This window comes from Microtus oregoni, unplaced genomic scaffold (genome assembly GCF_018167655.1).
Source record: "Microtus oregoni isolate MIOR12 unplaced genomic scaffold, Mior012 000011F_ref0000422, whole genome shotgun sequence".
Classification (NCBI taxonomy): Eukaryota; Metazoa; Chordata; class Mammalia; order Rodentia; family Cricetidae; genus Microtus; species Microtus oregoni.
The window spans coordinates 48833105-48853551 of NW_024543070.1; the positions used below are offsets into that span (position 1 = coordinate 48833105).

The 20447-nt window shown below is 47.8% G+C and overlaps 1 protein-coding gene across 2 annotated transcripts in view; it reads left to right on the forward strand.

The window, feature by feature from the left end:
• Spock1 (SPARC (osteonectin), cwcv and kazal like domains proteoglycan 1) overlaps positions 1–20447 on the forward strand; it is a 458837-nt gene that overhangs the window by 365178 nt on the left and 73212 nt on the right. For both annotated transcript variants that reach the window (XM_041660008.1, XM_041660006.1), the window contains one exon: positions 11682–11796. In XM_041660008.1, the coding sequence (XP_041515942.1) occupies positions 11682–11796 (115 nt within the window). The remainder of the gene's footprint in view (positions 1–11681; positions 11797–20447) is intronic.

Below are 20447 nucleotides of genomic sequence, written 5' to 3' on the forward strand. Positions count from 1 at the left end.
GCTGTACTGTCTGCTCACGCCAGGAATGCTGCTAGCCTCTGGCTGTCCATTCAGCCTTCTTGAAGGCTGCAGGCAGGCAGCAGGGTTATCTTTATTTAGTGATAAGGAAGGAGGCTTGGAAGAGTTATGCAAATCACTTGGATTCTCACATCTGGTGGTTCCCAGGAGCTTGAGGTGTCAGATTCCCTTCTAAGCTCACAGTGAGAGGTGTAGACAGAGCCCTGACAGACATCACCCCCAACCCCCTCCTTGCCAGCATCTCAGCTCCACCTCAGCTTGCCCTCCATCTCCCTTTGACTTCTGACTGTGGAGGACACTGCCCTGCAACCCATTGGTAACCCATTCACATGGGCACAGCCAGCTGGGAGAAGAGGGTCCCTGAGCTCCCCCACCCACACTACCAGAAAATGAGGACAGGCAGGAAAGAGATGAAATCCCCAGGTCATTCACAGGCCAGAGAGTTTATTTTAAGAATTGTGAGTACCCTAGAACACTGTCTTCCTTTTTTCCTGAGCTGCCAGGTCCTTACACCCCAAGAGGTGAGAGACAGGTGGCTGCTGTCCTGATGTCTACCCTGCCTTTTACACCTCTAGGTGTTCCCTGCTCTGCCTTATGCTCTCTCTCTCTCTCTCTCTCTCTCTCTCTCTCTCTCTCTCCTTTTCTCCTCTTTCTTCCTGCCTTCCCTCAGGAGCTTCCAGTGTGACTTCCCTTTCTTCTGTCTTATTTGTGTCCCCACTTTTGCCTTTGCTCCTCTCATTTGTGACATGGAGGTGTTAGTCTAACCTTCTGCTGCCTCTGGGATGATGTCTGATTAATGAACTTCCAGCAAGCCCACTTTATCCAGGCGCAGACTTGTGCCAATCACCAGGGTTTATCAGCAAGCACAGCTTTCTTAGGAACATGCTGCCGGGCCCTAGACAGCTTCACAAATCCTGTCCTGTGAACCCAGCTGTGTTCTGAGGCCCTGGCTGGGCTTCTCTGGATCATAGACTCCTCAAAATGCTCCTCCAGAGAGTTCCCCTGGGAATATCAAAGGTTATCTGTACCCCTAGAATAGTGGTGGGACCTTCTGCCTCAGAAGATTGAGTCTCAGGGATTGAGTTCTATTGTCAGCAATTTCTGGAACACAAGGGCGGGAACTCTCATGATCTGATCCAGGGCTATGGAAGATCAGCTTCATTCTTATTCCTCATAAGCAACCATAGTCAATGTCTTTGTCACCAGTGAGAGACGAGGACTCCATGTAGTGAGGTAGGCCAGCTGCTTCCTCCTTACAGCTCTGCGTCTCAGCCTTCAGCGGTCCCCTCCTTCCCTTGCATGCCTCTGATGTCATGTCTCCATGCTCGCCCCTCCTTCCTCATTGACCCATCCTAGATGCTCTGAGAGACGTTGCCATCATAAAATACCATGCAGCATGGTGCCGGGGCTTCTTATCCTATACCATGAACATAGTGGCATGTAGTGTTGTGTGGTACATAGCCTGCAGATGAACGTGCACTAAGCATGTGCTGTACACATGCCAGGCTTCCAAAGGAGATGCCTGTTTCCCTCTAGAAGCAGGCTGAGAAACCAATATGTCAGGATGGTGTGCGAGTCTAATGGGTTTACCCAGGTTCAGAGGCAGGGGCCTGGAGGAGGGAAACTGGAGTCGGTGGGTAGTGCTGAGCAGCTCTGGCTCTGGTCTTGTACTGGCTACCCCTGGCCACCATCCTTCTTCATTTCTGGGGCAGTCCAGTTTCTTCTCAGAGCTCCTGCCTGTTAGGACTGGAAGACAACCTGATCTCCCCCAGTGGGTGCACTTGAGCCTGCTCTGGGGTCTCAGCCTGGTCTGAAGTGATGGCTGAAACAGGCATATATCCCCAGCCAGCTCTGCACATAGACTCTTCTTCTTGTCCCTTCACATGATATTTTCATCAAGCCCTTGCTATGCCTGTGTGCTATTCTTGGTACCAAGAGGAAACAGGCCTGGGAACTTCTTCATCTGTTCTGTCCCCAAAATTCTAGATGGAGGAGACATGCTGTATAAATTTAGAACTATGAATTATCTACAGCCCTCAGAGGTTTCCAGGCAGAGCAGACAGCAAAGAAGGAACTGTCAGTGATCATCAAAAGGAAACCCTACAAATGGGGAGCCAAATGCAGAGGCCAGAACTAGGGCTGACTGGGGCGATGGAGAGCGTGTCAGGTAGGGAAGACCTGTGGGGGAGCATCCCTCTTCCTCCAGAAGACTTCACACAGAGCGGGTGACCACACAGAAGCTGCGGGAGCTGCAGAGCTGAGCCTGTTATAGCGTCTCTGCCCTCCCTGAGGGGTGTAAGCCCCCTCGTGTGGAGGCTAGCATCTGTCTTGGGCATTCATGTTTGAGACTTGGCACTGGTTTTGCTATCTACAGCTCATGGTCACTTCTTTGAGTTTTTCACTGGAAAGTAAACAGCTGGAGTATGAATTGACTGGAATCTGCGCCCCCTCCCTTTATTGAAAGGCTTTGCCAAGTGGTTGACAGGGTCCGCAAGACGTGGAGAGGTAAGGTGAAGAGACCAGCCACACACAGTCAGCCGTCTTCTAACCTCAGTTTCTCCGTTTGTTATGGGAAGGAGACCCCTGCAATGTCTAAAATATGCGAGATCATCCACACTCATTTAGCCTTTGGCTGAGGCCTGATTGTTCCCATTCATTAAAGATTTTATGTCCAGGCAGAACCTCAGTCGTTGCCTTTTTAACAATTTATTGAAGCCTGTTCTTTCCTAAGGGCTAGCCAGACAAATCCTTGAAGCCTCAGCTAGGATCTGGATCCTGTCACTGCTCATAAAGAGCCCGCCCCCTACTGGGGAACAGAATCAAGGGACGTGCTTGCTGGCTTCAGTAGCCAGTGCTTGGGGCAGCCAGGCAGTGGATTCTAGGAAGAGTCTCTAGGATCTACTAGGCAAAGCAAGTTAAAATTCCTTCCCAAGCTATTGACTTTATAATTGCTGAGTAAATGAGGAACCTCAGACAGAATGAGACGAGTTCTGTCCATTATTGCCAAGATATAGACGCTGTCATCATCCTAAGCCTTTTGTGCTCTGTGTGCTTGCATCCGGTCCCTTGAAGCACTTGGAAGCAGACTACAGACATTCTGATGAGTAACCCCTGTTAAAGAAAAGGGTGTTCTTCTATGTAACTGTCTTAGAAAGCATTTACTATTGCAATCATGGGAAGATAATTTCAAAGCATTCCCAATAACATGACTCACACTAAAATCCTGAAAACAGTCTTTTGTAGCTTTGTGTAATTATTATGACCTGAGCACCAAGGAGATTTGCCTATCATGTTTGGTTCCACTTCCTTCAAGTTTAGCAATTGTGACTGTAGTATTAAATAATTTTAGGTTTATTTATTTCATGTGCGTGAGCATATTTTGCCCACATATATGTAAGTGTGTACCATGTGTGTACCCGGTGCAGGCAGAGGCTAGAAGAACATGCCAATCAGATCCCCTGGAATTGGAATTACAGATGGTTGGGAGCTGCCATGTGGGTGCTGGGAACAGAACTTGGGTCCTTTGCAAGAGCAACAAGTGCTCTTAACCGCTAGGCCACTTGGCCAGCCCCACTGGGCGGCAGCATTTTATAGAGCCACTGAAGTTCCCTTTGGTAGCACAACTGCAGGTGCAGGCCACTGCGGTACTGACTTGGTCCCTCTATTAAGAGGTGACAGCTACAATTTTATTGGAAATTTACCTTCTCTTCTCTTTTTATTTGGCAGGTATTGTTTTCTGAAGAAGGGCTCTTTCTTAGCAGCTTGGTCTCCAGTTAAAAGTTCTGCCCCCTTTTGAAACTCTTGAATCTTACACGAGAGACAGGTGGGCAGAAGACACGAGTAAATAAATATGCATAAAAGACCCATACCTGGGTCACACACCATCAGTTTGATGGAGACTGACCCTGGCTGATGGAAAGATGGCTAGCCTTATATCAGGGCTTGAATGGCTGGGGGCTCTCTGGAAGGAGACAGAAAAACAAGGGAGGGACCTTTGGATCTACCCATGCAGGCAGTGTGCCTTCCTCTTGCAGTCAGTCGACACTAATGGGGCATTTGTTCTAGGCTCTAAGCCAGTAGGACCGAGGACTGTCCCCCAAGGTGTTTAAATGGCAGGGGAGGGGAGTCAGAGAAGTGTGTGTGTGTGTGTGTAATGGGAGGTCTGGAATATTGTGTGGATGACCAGGACCTGTGCTGCAGGAGGATCTTCCGTTCCTTCAGCCAATAGCTGCTTAAATACCAGCCCACTGGGGCGTGGTCTATTTATCTTTTAAAAGGAGCAGCAACTCTAGGAACATGAATTATAAGCTCAATGTCCTTTATTTATGGCTAGAAACCAAATATGAGTGAGTACATCCCATGTTCCTCTTTTTGGGTCTGGCTTACCTCACTCAGGATAGTGTTTTCTTTTTCCATCCATTTGTATGCAAAATTCAAGAAGTCCTTGTTTTTTACTGCTGAGTAATACTCTAATATGTATATATTCCATACTTTCTTCATCCATTCTTCCGTTGAAGGGCATCTAGGTTGTTTCCAGGTTCTGGCTATTACAAACAATGCTGCCATGAACATAGTTGAGCATATACTTTTGTTGTATGATAGGAGAGAAGCTAAATAAGAAGGTGAATCCAAAGACAAACACATAGGCATCCTCATGAATATTAACCTTCATCAGGCGATGAAAGGAGACAGAGACAGAGACCCACATGGGAGCACCGGACAGAAATCTCAAGGTCCAAATCAGGAGCAGAAGGAGAGGGAACACGAGCAAGGAACTCAGGACCACAAGGGGTGCACCCACACACTGAGACAATGGGGATGTTCTATCGGGAACTCACCAAGGCCAGCTGGCCTAGGTCTGAAAAAGCATGGGATAAATCCGGACTCGCTGAACATAGCGGACAATCAGGAATACTGAGAACTCAAGAACAATCGCAGTGGGTTTTTGATCCTACTGCACGTACTGGCTTTGGGGGAGCCTAGGCAGTTTGGATGCTCACCTTACTAGACCTGGATAGAGGTGGGCAGTCCTTGGGCTTCCCACAGGTCAGGGAACCCTGATTGCTCTTCGAGCAGATGAGGGAGGGAGACTTGATCGGGGGAGGGGGAGGGAAATGGGAAGGGGTTGCGGGGAGGAGGCAGAAATCCTAAATAAATAAATAAATAAATAAATATAAAAGGAGCAGCAAGCTCTTGGTTCCAGCTCCTGCTCCAGCGACTAGACTCCTTTCCTGACGGTTGGTGTTTCGTGAGTTTTACCCCCCAAAATAAGTACCCCTTTAAATCCTTACTGGTGTGGGGTTGGTTCGCGCATTAGACTGAGTGGAGAAATGGATGGAGTCAGCGGGGGAGAGAGCTACAGGCAGAGGACAGTGCAAAGGCCCTGAGGTAGGGGATCTGACTCTGCTGGAGCAGCAGGAGAGGAGCCGAAGCGGCCCTCCCCCTCCGACTCCAGCAGGCAGCAGCCGCTCACTGCTTCACGCCCAGTTATTAAAGCCAGCAAAGCCTGGGGATTATTTCCCCCCCTCCACTGCAGCATGATTTTGGGCGAATGAAAACAAATCAGAACTCATCAACTGTGAACAAAATTGTCAACTGTGAACCGTCAACAGTCTGGTTTAAAAATAGATGATAGGTTGATGAAATACAGTTGGAGAAAGCAATTTAAATAAAATGTTAAAAATAATACCCCAAGCATGCGAGGCCCGGCGAAGACTGTGGAGACCTGCGTGAGCAATGAACCCAAGAGAAGTTATTAGCTTTGCTTTACAAATCACAGGAGAGAAAGATTTACTGGCCACTTGCAGGAAATGTTCACTCATGCTGACGTATTGGTGGGTGCTATGCAAAATGGGAGCAAGAACTGGCTGGGAAATCCGCTAACGTACTTAGTTTTAAGTAGGTCAATGCTTTGAGTGCCTCTACATGGTCATACGGTGCCTTCTTTTCTCTGCTCCTGATAGTTGGGAAGGCACTTGTGTTCCAGCAGACCCAGGGTCTAGAAACTTCAGGGAGATTTGTGTGAATATGGAGGCTGGTCCATGCTTAAATGATCTCACCTGATTTCCTAGTTTCTCAACTCATTTCCTGTGTCGAGTTAGAGCTAACTATTCATATAACCACTTTTTATAAAATCAGTATAAGACTCGAAATTTTCATATGCCCCCTGTCTCACCACTGGGCATGAGTCACAAGTGACATAACATGGTTGACTTCTTCATATCCAGCTCCCTGACACCCTAAGATTGCCGTTCTGTGATTGGTTTGCTTTGGTTCGTCTTGCGTTTCTTTCCAATAGACCTGTGCCATCTTGGCACAAAGATTTACAGTTTTTATCTCAAACTAGAGCATCTCCTTGTCCTGGAGTCTGCGTCTTTTTAAACACTAGATGTGACATGTATCAGTTAAGCTTGGCTGTCACACAGAAGAACTAGAAACCGAGCAGCGTAAATGATGAAGTTCCCCTGGAGGCTGGATGTTTGTGATCAAACAACCACAGAGGCTGGCTCATTCTGAAGCAGAGGAATTGTTCTCTTGGTCCGTGGTGCCTCTGGGGGTCTGAGGAGTTCCTTGGCTTACAGAAGAGTGTCCCACCACTTCATTCCTCCTTGGTATATCTGTGTCCATGTGGTCCTTCCTTATGAGAACACCAGTAACACCGGCTTCAGGCCTACCCCAGCCTGCTTTTGTGAAGCCTCCACTGGTAAAAAGAAAGGTCTGAGACTCATTTGGACACAGCTTGCACGTGGGATGGAGTTGGGCCCTAGAGGGAGGTGGGCTTCCAGAGAGGGTAGCTAGGGCTTCTCTGCAGTAGCCTCTTCTGGGGTGGGCGGGGCTGGAGGGATGGTTCTCCAGCGGGCAGTACACACTCAACCTTTCTCCCAGTGGGTGTCTTTCAGTCCTTCCCTTGGAGGTCTCCTGCTTTGGCTCTCCTGAGCTGTTAGGAGCCCAGAGCCTCTTAGTCCAGAGGATTTGCTAACACCTGCTTCCTCTGTTTTACATTCAACATCAATGGTTTTTTTTTAAAGTGACAGACAAGTTACGCTAGACCCTTTCACTAGCCCCCAAGAAGGTCACACTTTCCAGTTTTGTTTGTTTTTTAACTGCCCTGCTGTGAAAGCTGAGCTTGGCTCACCATGTTCTGACTGCCTGGCTCCTCCCTCTCTTCCAGGCAGGTGTAGAGATGATCAGACTGGTTCCTCATGGCATAGCACTCTGCGTCTACACTTGTATCAGTTTTAGCCCCTGCTTTGCACATGCTATAGAAAAGGTTCTCATCCCCTACTATTTGCCCTAAAGTCAGGAGGATGGGGCTGCTGGTACCCCATGATGTTGGGAGGATGCTCAGGACTCCCTGTCTCCCTTCCCCACATCTCCCCTGCAGACTCCTTCATTCTCTTGTGCTGCTCCACTCTCTACTGCCTCTTTCCCAAAGAGAAAAGTACCGCTATGCATGTCTTGTTATTACAGCTAAATTGGGAAGCCCAACATCTCGGGCTATGTACCTGTTTCTAGTTGGGGGCAGTGGAAACGCTTGCTTTAACCTCTCTCCTTGCTGCTCCCATTTTCTTAGCAGGCCTGAACTAAGGGCACAGTATAACTGCGTTGTAATTATTCCTAAACCATTACATGTGTTTGCGCTGTCCAATCAGCTCCGTGCAGTCAGCTGGCTCCACCTGGGGGCCGTAATCTAAAGCTTGGGAGTGGGAGGCCACACCAGCTTTGTAGAACTCCCTCAGCAGGAAGGTTTTCTCTCCAAGAGTCACCAGACCCCTCTGGGTAAGGTGGCATAGAGCCTAGCCTGGCAATAGCCTCGTGAAGAAGGATGGCATTGCATCTGGGAACCTTACTTACCTACTGGGAGATAGATAAAAGAAGAGCTGCAGAAGGGAACGTTTATGGAGATGCCCTAGTCTCGAGCCGCAGGCCTGGGAACACCTGTGCCTCTACCACATGGTCTGGGGGCTCCCACAGGTGTGGTTCAGGATTCCAGTTCAGAGTTTCTGAGAGGACAGCCCCCAGTACCAGGTAGTGGGCAGCCTGGTTCTGGCTTGGTTACCATCCCCAGAGAAGCCTGTATATTATAAAATGTATGATGTCTAAGATGTGAATCATTTATAAGTTGTTAAGTCCAGCAGCAAGGTTAAAAAAGGAGAGCTGAATTTAAGTGTGAAGCACACATCACCTGTTTTTGTGATGTGTCGGTGTGCCCTGCCCTGTCCCCGGGGAAGTCACCATCGCTTAATGGCATTTGTTGTACCCCTGTTATGAGTTTTTACTGTCTCTGTCTGTATGGATATTTGTATAGCCTGTTTTGAATTTCTAAATTCAAATAGAATTTTAAAAATTCAAATAAAATGGTGGGATTACAGCCATTTAAAATCTCTTAAATTGATTTTTATTTTATGTGTTTAAGTATTTTGCTCACATGAATTGCTTTGCCTGCATGTATGTGTATGTACCATGAGGCTACCTTGTTCTCATGGGAGCCAAAAGAAGGCATATAATTCTCAGGAACTAGAGTTACAGGAGGTTGTAAACTACCGTGAGGGTGCTGGGAATCAAACCCAGATCCTCTTGAAGAACAGCCAGTGCTCTTACCTGCTGAGCCATCCCTCTAGCCTTGGGATTACAGTACTTTGAACTTCACTTGCATGTCACGAGTTGTCCTAGAAGATAAGGTGCCCTTGAACCTTGAATCCGACTGGCACAGGTGAAAACGATTTTCTCAGTGGCTCCTGTCTGGAATACAGAGAAGTCGGTTGTCTCTGCAGATGTTTGCCAGGGGAACATGAGAGGAGATGCTGCCGCTCAGCCAAGCAGGCTTGGTTGTAAGCGGTCATGTCTGGGTCACAGGACACGGGGTTCTGGCTACTGGGAGGCAGGAGGAGAAGGCTGACTCTGCCAGTAGCCCAAGGCAAGCAATGAAACTGGTGCCTCTAGAAGTGTCTACTGGCGCCTGCTCCTTCAGCTGCTGACCCAGCTGCCTGTCAGAGTCACTCACGTTGCAATGCTGAGACCACGGGGCAGGGGAGGCAGGTGTGGGTCATAAGGCAGGTGTGGGCCATGGGCACGAGCAATGTGTAGAATCAAGGAGTTTGGTGAGGGAAAATATTTACATCTATAACAGACATGGCAGGAAGTTACAAAAACGATTAATTCAGGCAAAATGTAAACTTTACGAAATAAATTTACACATAAAAGTATTTTTTGTACCTAAATAAAATTCAGAGAGTCTGTGGGAAAACTAGTTTGTAAACCTCCAATCTGAAACTGAGGGTTGTTTAGAGAGCCAACCCAGAAGAGGAAGAGGAGATGGAGGAAGAGGGTGGGGAAGAGATGGAGGAAGGGGAAGAGATGGAAGGAGAGGGCACTGGCTGGAGCTCTGCATGTGCCATGTATGTGGCTTAGTTTACGTCAGACTTGACAAAGCTAGAGTCCCCCGGGAAGAGGAAGCCTCAAGTCAGGAATTGCTTGTGTCAGACTGGCCTGTGGACAAGTTTGTACAGCATTTTCTTGATTAATGTTTCACGTAGGAGTGTGCAGTCCACTTTGAGTGGTACCACCCCTGGCCAGGTGGTCCTGGGTTGTATGAGAAAGCAAGCTGAGCAAGCCACGGGGAGCAAGGCAGTAAGCAGCATCCACCATGGTCTCTTCTTCAGTTCCTGCCTCTAGGTTCCTGCCTCTGCTTCTCTTCAGGATGGATTGTAACCTGAAACCCAGTTTCCTGTTGTCAGAGTGTATCACAGCACCAGAAATCAAACAGGGCACAGTGCTGTTTGAGGAGAACATTGACACAGGTGGCCTCTGGCTTGGTGCCTCAGCCACCTCCCATACCCAGAGGTCTTTCTGCCCTGGCTGCATACACTCATGAAGTCAGCCTTACCATAAAGCCCTGGCCACATGACTTTGGCATTTACTCCCAAGTCAGAGCAAGTGATGTTTGATGCCTGGGCCAGGCTTTGTTTCACAAAGTGCCCCTGTCCTGTGACCACACTGGTCACGTGCTAGGCGTTTCTGGATCATGTATAGAAGGAAGCTTTGCATCGAGATGGAGCTTGCTCTGCCATTGCCCCTTGGATGGGTGACAGCTGGATTTATACCCAAGGATCTCAGAACCTTTGGAGCTGTCTGTGAAGCAACATTTGCCTGGGTTTGTTGTCATTCTGAGGACTGAACATCCGTTCGCTCACAGTGAGCCCATGTCCACCTGTACTCCAGCGAGTTTCTTTGCAAATGCTGGCTACTTTTTGCAGATGATTTGTGTTTTCTAAGGGCAAGGACTGTGTCTGCTCTTCCCTTTCTTCTAAATGATTCCCCATGGCACCCGATAAGAGATGCATGCTGAGTGGATGCGGAAGTTTGTCTATCTCTCCTTTCTTTGAACCTCCACCAGGTTCGCAGGCCCTGGGCCTTTGCAGGAGACTGATTATATGCAAGCCTTGATCCTGAGAAATTGACAGGCAGGAAGGCAGAAAACTCTGATAGCTCATCTGGGCCAGAGGCAAAGGGGCAGTAGGTACAGTTTTAGTGCTCTGAGCCCCCAGCCATGTAGCAGAAACTATCTCAGGACTCTTCACAGCTTGGCTCTGAAGCCAGACGTGCATTTGGCTGAGTGCTGAGGTCTTTTATGAGTTATTTAACCTCAAAGAACCTCAATTTTTAAAATAATATTAAAAGTAATAAGAATGAGGACCCCACTGTGGTCTAGGACACCTGTAAATACTTTTCTTCTACTTGTGCTTTGAGTCTATTGAGACTTCTCCCTTAGGGACCCCAAAGCCACCATTGCTATCCATAAGAGACGACAGGAGGTTGTGGCTTCTAACACTGAATCCTAGAATTAGGTAGACTTCCCATTGTGTCCCAGGCCAGTTATAGTAGGGCTCCAGCCCACAGAAGACCAGTGTAGACTTCAGTTCCAGACAGGGGAGGCACAAGTTTTCATTGCGCTCCGAGAAGAAGGGGCAGCACACCTCAGGAGCATCTTCCAGATGTAGAATGTTTCATCTCCAACTGAGGATGCTATTTTCAGTCTAGAAACTTTAAGAAATGGAAGCTATTTGGAGGAAGTGAGCTGGCTGGGAAATGCCCTTGCAGCCTGTGTTGTCTTATGTTCAGCCCCGGGCTCCCATCTTCCTGTTTTGCTTCCTGTCCACCATGATGCCAGTATTATCATCATGGCCTCCCACCATGATGGGCTGAAGCCATGAGCAAAACAAATCTTTCTTCTTTCATTACTGTCACAGTAATGAGAGAGCTGGTTACTAAGAACGTTCTCGAGCTCTTCCTCCGTGTGGGAGGATTTGTTGGGAAGCCTTCAGCGCTGAAGTGGGAGAGCTTCATGGGTCATATAGAACTCCACATGCATTAAGTTTCAGATAATCTTCGTATTTTATAAATGATGACAGTTGAGCCTACAGTTAATTAAAATTAGCTTCCCGGTGCTTCCGCTGTGGTTTGCAAGTTATCTGGCACACTTTGAAAAAAAAAAAAAAAAAGAAAAGCCAATCCCAAGTTAGTGTTCTGAAAGCCAGAGAGGGTAGGTCTCTCCCTTCTCCATCTTTGCCCCCTTAAAGCCAGGATGCCAGCTGCTTCCCGGAAAGCTGGGCAGGAGTCTTGCGAGCTGTGTTTTGACGGTCTGCCCTGTCTCTCTCTTGCAGTGCAAGTTGGAATTCCATGCTTGTTCAACAGGCAAAAGCCTCAGCTCCCTCTGCGATGGGCCCTGTCCGTGTCTGCCTGAGCCTGAGCCGCCGAAACCCAAGGCAGAAAAGAGCGGTGAGTGGTCAGGGCAGGCTTGCATGGGCAATCCTGTCTCAGCTACCAGGGGCCAAGCTTGCGACACCACTGCTCATGCCCACGAAGGGAATAGGAACTGAGCTGAGAAGTAAGCTCTCCAGCTTCTGCCATTCGGTGTGTGCTAGCTTCTTTCAGTAGTTTAGCTCTGGTGTGGGAGGGGCAGGTTTTCAGCATCTAAGACCATGCCTGCCCTTGGGCTTATCTTTCTCCAACTGCAAATTCTAGGCTCCTTTGAGCCTCTCGAAACCAAACATCACAGAAACTGCAGAGATACCAGGCAGAGAAGAATGTTTTCCCTTAAGCATTTCTTCATCAGTACACTCTACTGGATCCCGGCCTAAAGCCAAGGGGCAGATAAAGGGAGCAGCTCTCTGGGACCCCTGTTTCTGTCCATGGTTGAGAGGGCTGGGACCCGAGGGCTTCTTAGGGTGCTTTCTAATGGAGAAATCATGTGGCCCATTGACCGTTGTCCTTCTCAAATTCAAGTTTTGAATTGAATAAGTGATACTGCTTGTTCTTAGCTGTGACTGGCTGCTTCATAGGAAGCACTGAATGTCCATGTAGGCCTGTGTGTGTGTGTGCGCTCGCACACATGTGTTTGTGTGTGTGTGCATGTGTGTGATCACGTGTCTTGCATAGCTAGAAGCTTCTTATGACTAAGGAAATGAACAAGATGAGAAAAAATATGATTTTTATTCCCTATGTGTGGTCTCTGCTAGGACAAGTAGATCAAGACTCCGAGTCCTGGTCTGGGTAGTTCCACTTCAGAAACATTACAGCTCTTTGGAAGGCTTGTCTCCAAAGAGCAGTGGGGATCGTGAAACACTGTGATTATAAGTTATCAGCAAAGATTACTACGGATTTCCCACTAGCCAGTCTCATTGCATTTGAGGCCAATTTATTTATATAATGACATTAAGAAAACGTCAATATAATATTTAATACCACATTGTATTTTGGTGAAAAAAAAAACCCAAGGCCAAGGTGTTAAAACTGTAGGTATTAAAGAGGTCAGCTGAGGAAGTAAGACCCTTTTAGGTCAGGTCCTCGGCCTCATCATTAAAGGAACATAGGGGGTGTGCACAAAGGCCCAGCAGGGAAAGTTAATTTAGGACGTGGGAGAAGGAGAGCGTGAAAGTCTGCACCGGGTAGTAGCATGGGTGGCTCACGCGAGGCCTACACCGGAACAGTGAGGGTGTTCCTAGTACGGGTTAGAGGATGCTCAGGGTGGAGGGTTGTCTCTAGGGCGATGTGGCCTTATTGTTTCTTCCTTTGATGGGGCTCAGATCCCAAGGTTCCAATCATAAGCATCCACCCCTGGTGCCTAAGTCAGGCATAGCACACAGCAGGGGCAGTTTCCCCTTAGTTGTCCCTGACGATAGAATGTCACTTACTGGATGTAACATACTCATCATGCTATGGAAACTGTGTCAGCTCTGAGTGTTTGTGCCTGGTAGTGGTATTTTAAGATCTGGAGAGCATCCTGACAAACCAAGTCCCACCTGTCTCTCTGCCTTTGAATCCTTTCTCATTAACTACACAGTCCAGAGAATTCTACCTAAAATCCTTTGGAGTCTTCTTAGGGAGCTGTGGTAGCTCACACTATGCTAGATTCTGTGTCAGGCTGAATCCCATGCTATGCTAGATTCTGCGTGATTCTGAATCATGCTATTCTAGGCTTATCTTTTTTTTTTTTCTTTGCTCCTCTGTTCTGTGGGAAGGAAGGAAACTCTTTGTTTTGCCTGTGATGTTCATAGATGAGGTGAAAACAAGGGCTACCAGATGTGCTAAGATTTCTATTTTTTTTAAATTGGCGTAATACAGCCCCATTTTCTGAAGACCTTTTCATTTCTCCTATGTTGTTATAATGACCTCCACCTCTGATGACAGGGGCTCTCTTAAGCGTGACCCTCCAGGTATGGCTGTGACCATGTCATCATCGTCTGTCACCAAGGCAGATGGTCACTGGTAAAAAGTAAAATTCCTCACAAGCCCATGCAAGTGCATTGCCATTAAACATAAAAGGACTCCAGGATAAAAAGTGGCAGGCCTGCATTCTGAAAGATCGGTGAGGATGAGTTAGATTGTTATTTACAAAGGTTTCAGGACATGTATGAAAGCCTGTTAATGCCGAGAGATAGTTCAAAAAAGCAGAAAGTTCATCTTAGCGTAGTAGACAAGAGAACATTATAAAATAATATCAGTGATATTCCAATTCACATCAGTGCCCTTCGGGTGGCATGCCTGTTTTTCCTTCAGAACATTGCCCCTGGGCTGACAGGGCTCAGTCCCTGAGGCCATCTGGAAGCTGTCTAAGAAATATCACCTTGGAAGCCTCACATCTTCCTCAGACTCTCAGTTGCTTACCCTTGGGGCAAGCTCTTTCTCTGGGGTTCTAAGACTGGCCTTCTTTGCTAACAATCCCATTTCAAAACTTCGAGCAAATGTAGAAATTTCCATTTAAGAATGAGGTGAAGCAGCATCCAGCTGCCAACAGCAGGACTGAAGACTGTATGGTGGGATTTATTGCTGCGTCTAATGTTTTCTTGATGGAGAAGAGCACAACCCCTTCTGAGACAGGATGTTCAATGACTTCAGATGGGTTTAATTGGTGTTTCCTCGACAGATAGCAACATGTGTGATGACAAGAGCTTTGACAATATCTTAGGATCATTGTGTTACATTAATAATGCTTGACCCGAACAAACTTGATCAAGCTCGGGAGCTGACCTTTTCCTTCCAGTGATAATGGTTCTTTTTACAAAGCTCTCAGAGTGACTCGTAATATGTGACAAGAGTTGGGCTGAGGTTGTGGCAGCTGGAACCAAGACAAAGGATGACTATCAAGGAGAGGTCAGAAGTGAAGTGGAGGGCAGTTCCCAGGTAACAACCGAGGTGCAGTGAAGGGAGGGACAAAGAAGGAAGGCTAAGCCTGAGCCTCCTTCTGTTACCTGTCAGGGTGCTGTCTGAAGCAATAGACAGTAGGCATGGCCTGCAGTGGTTGTAGTCAGCAGTAGGCATGGCCAGCAGTAGGTGTGGTCAGCAGTGGGCATGGCCTGCAGTAGGTGTGGTCAGCAGTGGGCATGGCCGGCAGTAGGTGTGGTCAGCAGTAGGCATGGCCGGCAGTAGGTGTGGTCAGCAGTAGGCATGGCCAGCAGTAGGTGTGGTCAGCAGTAGGCATGGCTGGCAGTAGGTGTGGTCAGCAGTAGGCATGGCTGGCAGTAGGTGTGGTCAGCAGTAGGCATGGCCGGCAGTAGGTGTGGTCAGCAGTAGGCATGGCCGGCAGTAGGTGTGGTCAGCAGTAGGCATGGCCGGCAGTAGTGTGGTCAGCAGTAGGCATGGCCGGCAGTAGGTGTGGTCAGCAGTAGGCATGGCTGGCAGTAGGTGTGGTCAGCAGTAGGCATGGCCGGCAGTAGGTGTGGTCAGCAGTAGGCATGGCTGGCAGTAGGTGTGGTCAGCAGTAGGCATGGCTGGCAGTAGGTGTGGTCAGCAGTAGGCATGGCCGGCAGTAGGTGTGGTCAGCAATAGGCATGGCCAGCAGTAGGTGTGGTCAGCAGTAGGTGTAGTCAGCAGTAGGCATGGCCGGCAGTAGGTGTGGTCAGCAGTAGGCATGGCCGGCAGTAGGCGTGGCCAGCAGTAGGCATGGCCGGCAGTAGGTGTGGTCAGCAGTGGGCATGGCCGGCAGTAGGTGTGGTCAGCAGTGGGCATGGCCGGCAGTAGGTGTGGTCAGCAGTGGGCATGGCCGGCAGTAGGTGTGGTCAGCAGTAGGCATGGCTGGCAGTAGGTGTGGTCAGCAGTAGGCATGGCTGGCAGTAGGTGTGGTCAGCAGTAGGCATGGCTGGCAGTAGGTGTAGTCAGCAAAAGGTTGTAGCCAGAGGCTTTTCTGTGTTCCACCTGGTCTAGTAGCTGCTTCTAAAATAATCACTTAGAGGCTATGTGTTAAGTATAATTGTTTGGCTGATGACTCAGGCTTATTACTGGCTAGCTCTTACAACTAAATTAACCTATTTCTATTAGTCTATATTTTACCACAAGTCACATCTTGCTTTCCTAGAGACTACTATCATCTCCCTTGACTCCACCTTCTTTCTCCCCATATTCAGTTTGGCTTTCTGGCCTATGTATATTGTGCCCTGACATAGACACAAGTAAATTTATTCATCAAGCAATAAAAGCAACACATATTTGCAGCATACAGAAGGGCATCCCACAGCAGTAGGCATGGCAGACAGTGGGCATGGTCACCAGCAGGCATAGCTGGCAGTCACGTGGTTGGCAGTAGGCATGGCATCTACTGGAAGTCTTTCTCTAAAACACTTTGCTGCCTGAAACATCAATACTCTCAATTCTTACCAAAATCACATTTTATGGTCTCACAAAACTAGAGTGTCCCAGGTATGGCTTTTAAGGGGCATTGTTAATGGTCTATTTCAACACCATTTCTCTTTTGAGCCTCCATGTCCTCTGATAAAGACCATACTGAGGTCACTGCCAGGTATATTCTGTTAACTCAGCTTTATCTCTAAGAAGTAAGGATAGGTGGCATCTTATGTGCTTCATTATTGTGGGAGGCAGTTTCTATTACAGCATTAACCCTACTATATGGAGTTCTTGCCATCCTCAGTTAGCTAGTGACCAATGCTTGTTCCTACCAGGCCCAGGAGCTTTCTGAGTCTGCTTCCACAACATCTATGCCCCGTATTGATGAATGTCATATGGAATCCTCGCCTCTGCCCGATGTATCTGTTTCTGCTAGTTCCATTGCCCCCTTCAAAGGTGCAGATAAGATGGGGCAGCCCTTCAGTGATGTTCTGGCATCAAGAAGGCCATGACAATGATGGAAACCTCAAGTCTCTCTGTGGATCTTCTCACAGCCTTTTCTGTTCTGTACAGAGAGCATGTACGTGACTTCTGCCTCAAACTGGCTTTCAGATGGGCAACACATGTTTCTCTGGGTGGGGGCTCTCCCACTGTCTTGTTTTCAGGATTGCCTCTTTCCAATCCAGGATAAGAACTGGATCTGTGGTGTGAAGTGGGGACTATAGGGTGGCAGCATGGGGTTGGGGGAAGGGGTGGGGAGCATGGGGTGAACAGCATCCATCTTGGGTACTCAGATAGCTGTTCCCTGTTTCCTCCCCTGTGTCTTGCTGGTGCCTCAGTATTGATCAGTATCTGGTGTAGGTGTGGGGGCATCTCTTAATTTAAGAGCCCCACTTTCTCCTGGATTTGATGTTTTCGAGATAAGATGTGTCTAACTTGTAAATTAAAAGTGTCTTGTGTCTCCTTCTTCAGCCTGTTTTGAAGTGAGAACGGAGTGGTTGAGATCTGGCCTCCTTCTTTTGATGTGACCCCCGAGGAGCTGGTGGGGAATGAGATCGTCCTCTATTAGCTCTGAATGTCTCTTACTGCACTTTCCAGTCACCTTATGACCCTGGCCATCTCTCTGACCTCATAAAGCCAGGCCAGCCTCAGAATCCTAAACTAGTGGTTGTTCAGCAAAACAGTGACAGAAATCAAAGGAAGGAAAATGTCTAAAAGAGAGAATGGAGAGGCAGGGTGTCCAGCACAGGAGTGGAGTTCCTGCCTGGTGTATGTAGACCTAGAGTTGATCTCAAGTAAAGATGAAAAGAGGGGGGAGGTACTGAAACTTTTTTAGGTCTAAGTTTAGTGTTTGGTATTTGCCAAGACTAGCAACCAGGACTAGTAACCGGGAAGCCACTTCTTAGCCTGAGAGTCACCTCTTAGCTGCAGGGTGTTGCAACTGCCTTTTCTTCAGCCCTCAGCGAAGGTGTCAGGGAAAGGATAGAGTTAGGGGCACAATTCTCTACAGTGGAGAAAAATCTAGAAAGAAAGTAGAAGTCTCTTAAAACAAGGTTCGAAGACAGCTCTTTGGATATCCAGTGGGTCTCCCTCCCCTTCTAACCCTGCACCCTCCCAGCCTGCTACACCATCTCCCTCCAGTAGAGCCGGACCCTCCTCTCTGAGCTTGGTGGCCTTGCCATGGGCATCATCCTTCTGGAGATGCTTGGAGCTTTCCTGGGTGGGGGGAGGACTCTGCATGACTGTGGGCTTCCAGGTCAGAAGGATCTCAGTTACCGCTCACTTTCATACCTGTATGTTTCTGCAGCATCCATGTTTGTAAAGAGGCCACATGTGTGAGCCCCATCTCCATGTCCACATCTACAGTAGATTATATTTGTACAAAACTGACACCAGTGTTCTAAGCATGTGATTATGGATGTGTGAGTGTGTGAGCATGTGGGTGCGCATGCACTTGAATGTACATGGATGTGGAGGCCAGAGGTCAACATCAGGTATCTTCCGCAGTTGCTCCTCCATCTTAGTTTTTGAGACAGTCTCTCACTGACTCTGAAGCTCGCTGAGTAGGCTGCATTGGCTGGCCAGCGAGCCCTTAGAATCCACCTGTCTCTACCCTATTCCCCAATGTTAGGGTTACAAATGGACACAACAGTACCTAGCTTTTATGTGGATGTCACAGATCTGAACTCAGCTCCTCGAGCATGGCACAGCAAGCTTTACCCAGTGAGCCATCTCCCTAGTCCCCAGATATCTTTACCCAGTTTCCATAAACCAGAGGAAAACCCTGGAGGCCCCCTGAGAGAGAGACTTGTCTAGACTTAGACTAGAAGGTCACTGGATTCCAGGTCTCTGTTTGCAGCCTTGGGTCACAGCTCTCAGCCTGGAGGAGGCAAGGTTGAGCGGTGGGAGTTTCCCTGGGGTCTGAAATCATTGGCTGAGTCTCACAATGTTGACCACAAGGCAGACAGTGTCATTGTACCCTAATACCCAGCAGGATTTGAATGACACCTTACCACAGTACCCTCTGCCCTCTCTGGAGGAGGAGGTGGAGAGAACAGGGTCGCTTTCTGAGAGCAGCTCCCCCTGCTGCTGTAGGCTCGGCCTAGGTTTTGGAGAAAGGATGAGTTCAGATACCCTGAGAAATGCTGGGGAAGGCTAGAAAGAACTCGCTGCGGGCCTGACATCCTGGAGAAAGGAGCAAGTCCAGGGCAAGCTGGGCTCAGGGAGGCAGGAGAGTTGCAGGTTTTGGCAGCAGGGCTTGCTAAGGGAGAAATAACAACTTCCCTCTTGCCGAGCTATTTCCAACAGGAGAAAAATTGTCTACAGTGATTTTTCTCTTCTTAAAGCGTGTTTTCCATCTGAGAGATAGATTCTGTGTGGGGGAGGTGGGTCTTGGGATGACAGACGGTTGTCTAATTCTATTACTTATCACAAGTGGATCAGGGGAAATGTGTTTAAATGGGAACAGGAGACAGACTAGGGTTCCTCCTAGTGCAATGTCTAAATGGAAAACTCCTCAAAGAAAATCCTGCTGCCTAGGCTCCTACAACAGTGGTTCTCAACCTGTGGGCTATGACCCCTTTCATAGGGGTCACCTAAGACCATTGGAAAACACACATATTTACATAGTAGCAAATTACAGTTATTAAATAATTAAAACAATTTCACGGCTGGGTGTCACTACAATATGAGGAACTGTAGTAAAGGACCCCAACATTAGGACGGTTGAGGACCACTGTGCTAGAATACTGGAGATGGTCTTTGCATCTAGAGAGAATGTTGTCCTTAATGCCTGGGGTGTAACAGGGTGAAGGCCCCAGACTTGCAAGCCCATGATTTATCACACCCTTTCCCTACCCATTTGGCTCACATTGCTTATTATTCTGTTCCACGCTTTAGTCAGAAATTAAATGTACGAGGGAACATTTAAGTTTTAAGGACCAGTTATTCCAAATGTCAAGATTTTTAAAAAAGAAAGAGAAAAACCTTGAGAATTAAATTGGCAACTGCCTAAAAATTTTAAATGCCCTAATCAGGACTCTGAAATAATTGCTGGATTTGGCTTTGATCTCAGCTTCTGTTTTGTTTGACCGACTCTGGGAAGGAAGACCACAGATTTCCCTGGTCCAGCATGCTTATTTGATATTAATTGATCAGAGAGAGCTGGAAGTGAAAAGAGAAAGAGTGGTAAACTGAGGCATGATTGGAGTTCAGAGGACAGGATGTGAGCATGTAACCAGAGACTGTTCATTCGTTTCCCGGCTGCCCAGACATGAGTAATCACAGAGATCACACAAAAACTATATTACAGTAGTACTTGGCCTATTAGCTTAGGATTCTTATTAACTAACTCTTACATCTCAAATTAACCCATTTCTATTAATCTCTGAATTACAATGAGGCTGTGGCCTACTGGTAAAGTTTTCCAGCATCTTTCTCCTGAAGCATCTCACTGACTCTGCCTACTCTCTATAGATCTCTGTTCAGGTTTTGCTCTGCTAAGCTATTGGCCAAAACAGCTTCATTATCAACCAATGAAAGCAACACATATAGAGAAGACATCCAACTTCAGAAGCTTAATCTAGAAATTAAAGGCAGGCGGATCTCTTTGAGTTCGAGACCAGCCTGGTCTACAGAGCTAGTTCCAGGACAGGCTCCAAAGCCGTAGAGAAACCATGTCTCAAAAAAACCAAAAAAAAAAAAAAAACCAAAAACTTTGATAGTTTGCTCAGACTGTACTCTTCAGTTCTTTGCACATTGAATGTCCGGACTGTAGAGATCTCTCCCCTTACAGTGTGTGCTCCCTGCTC